Source organism: Guillardia theta, assembly GCF_000315625.1.
Source record: "Guillardia theta CCMP2712 unplaced genomic scaffold GUITHscaffold_6, whole genome shotgun sequence".
In the NCBI taxonomy this organism is placed as follows: domain Eukaryota; class Cryptophyceae; order Pyrenomonadales; family Geminigeraceae; genus Guillardia; species Guillardia theta.
In genome coordinates this window covers 226-452 of record NW_005434668.1, presented here as the reverse complement: position 1 = coordinate 452, position 227 = coordinate 226, and the positions used below count along the sequence as shown (strand labels likewise).

The following is a 227-nucleotide window of genomic DNA, read 5'->3' as shown; positions in this document are numbered from 1 at the left end:
AGTCTTGCGGTCCAAAGAAATATGGCCGCCGCGGCAAGGAGAAGGCATCCTCTGAGAATCTGTCAAGGTAATCGGGCAGCAGGTCTGCCCTTGCTGTGAGAACACTGATAGACGATGTGCGCCAGGGTATGGAGCAAAACGTACATAACATCGGATCAAGGATGGTCAAGCTCGAATCAGGAATCGAGAACATCGGATCAAGGATGGTCAAGCTCGAATCAGGAATC

General features: G+C 51.1%; 1 protein-coding gene across 1 annotated transcript in view; it reads left to right on the top strand.

Annotated features, from left to right (window-relative positions):
- The window catches only part of GUITHDRAFT_100861 (hypothetical protein), a gene marked incomplete at both ends in the record, with an annotated part of 797 nt that extends 591 nt beyond the window's left edge, over nucleotides 1-206 (top strand). The window contains one exon of the mRNA XM_005840071.1: nucleotides 126-206. Within this exon, the coding sequence (XP_005840128.1) occupies nucleotides 126-206 (81 nt within the window). The remainder of the gene's footprint in view (nucleotides 1-125) is intronic.
- Nucleotides 207-227: the final 21 nt, after the last annotated feature.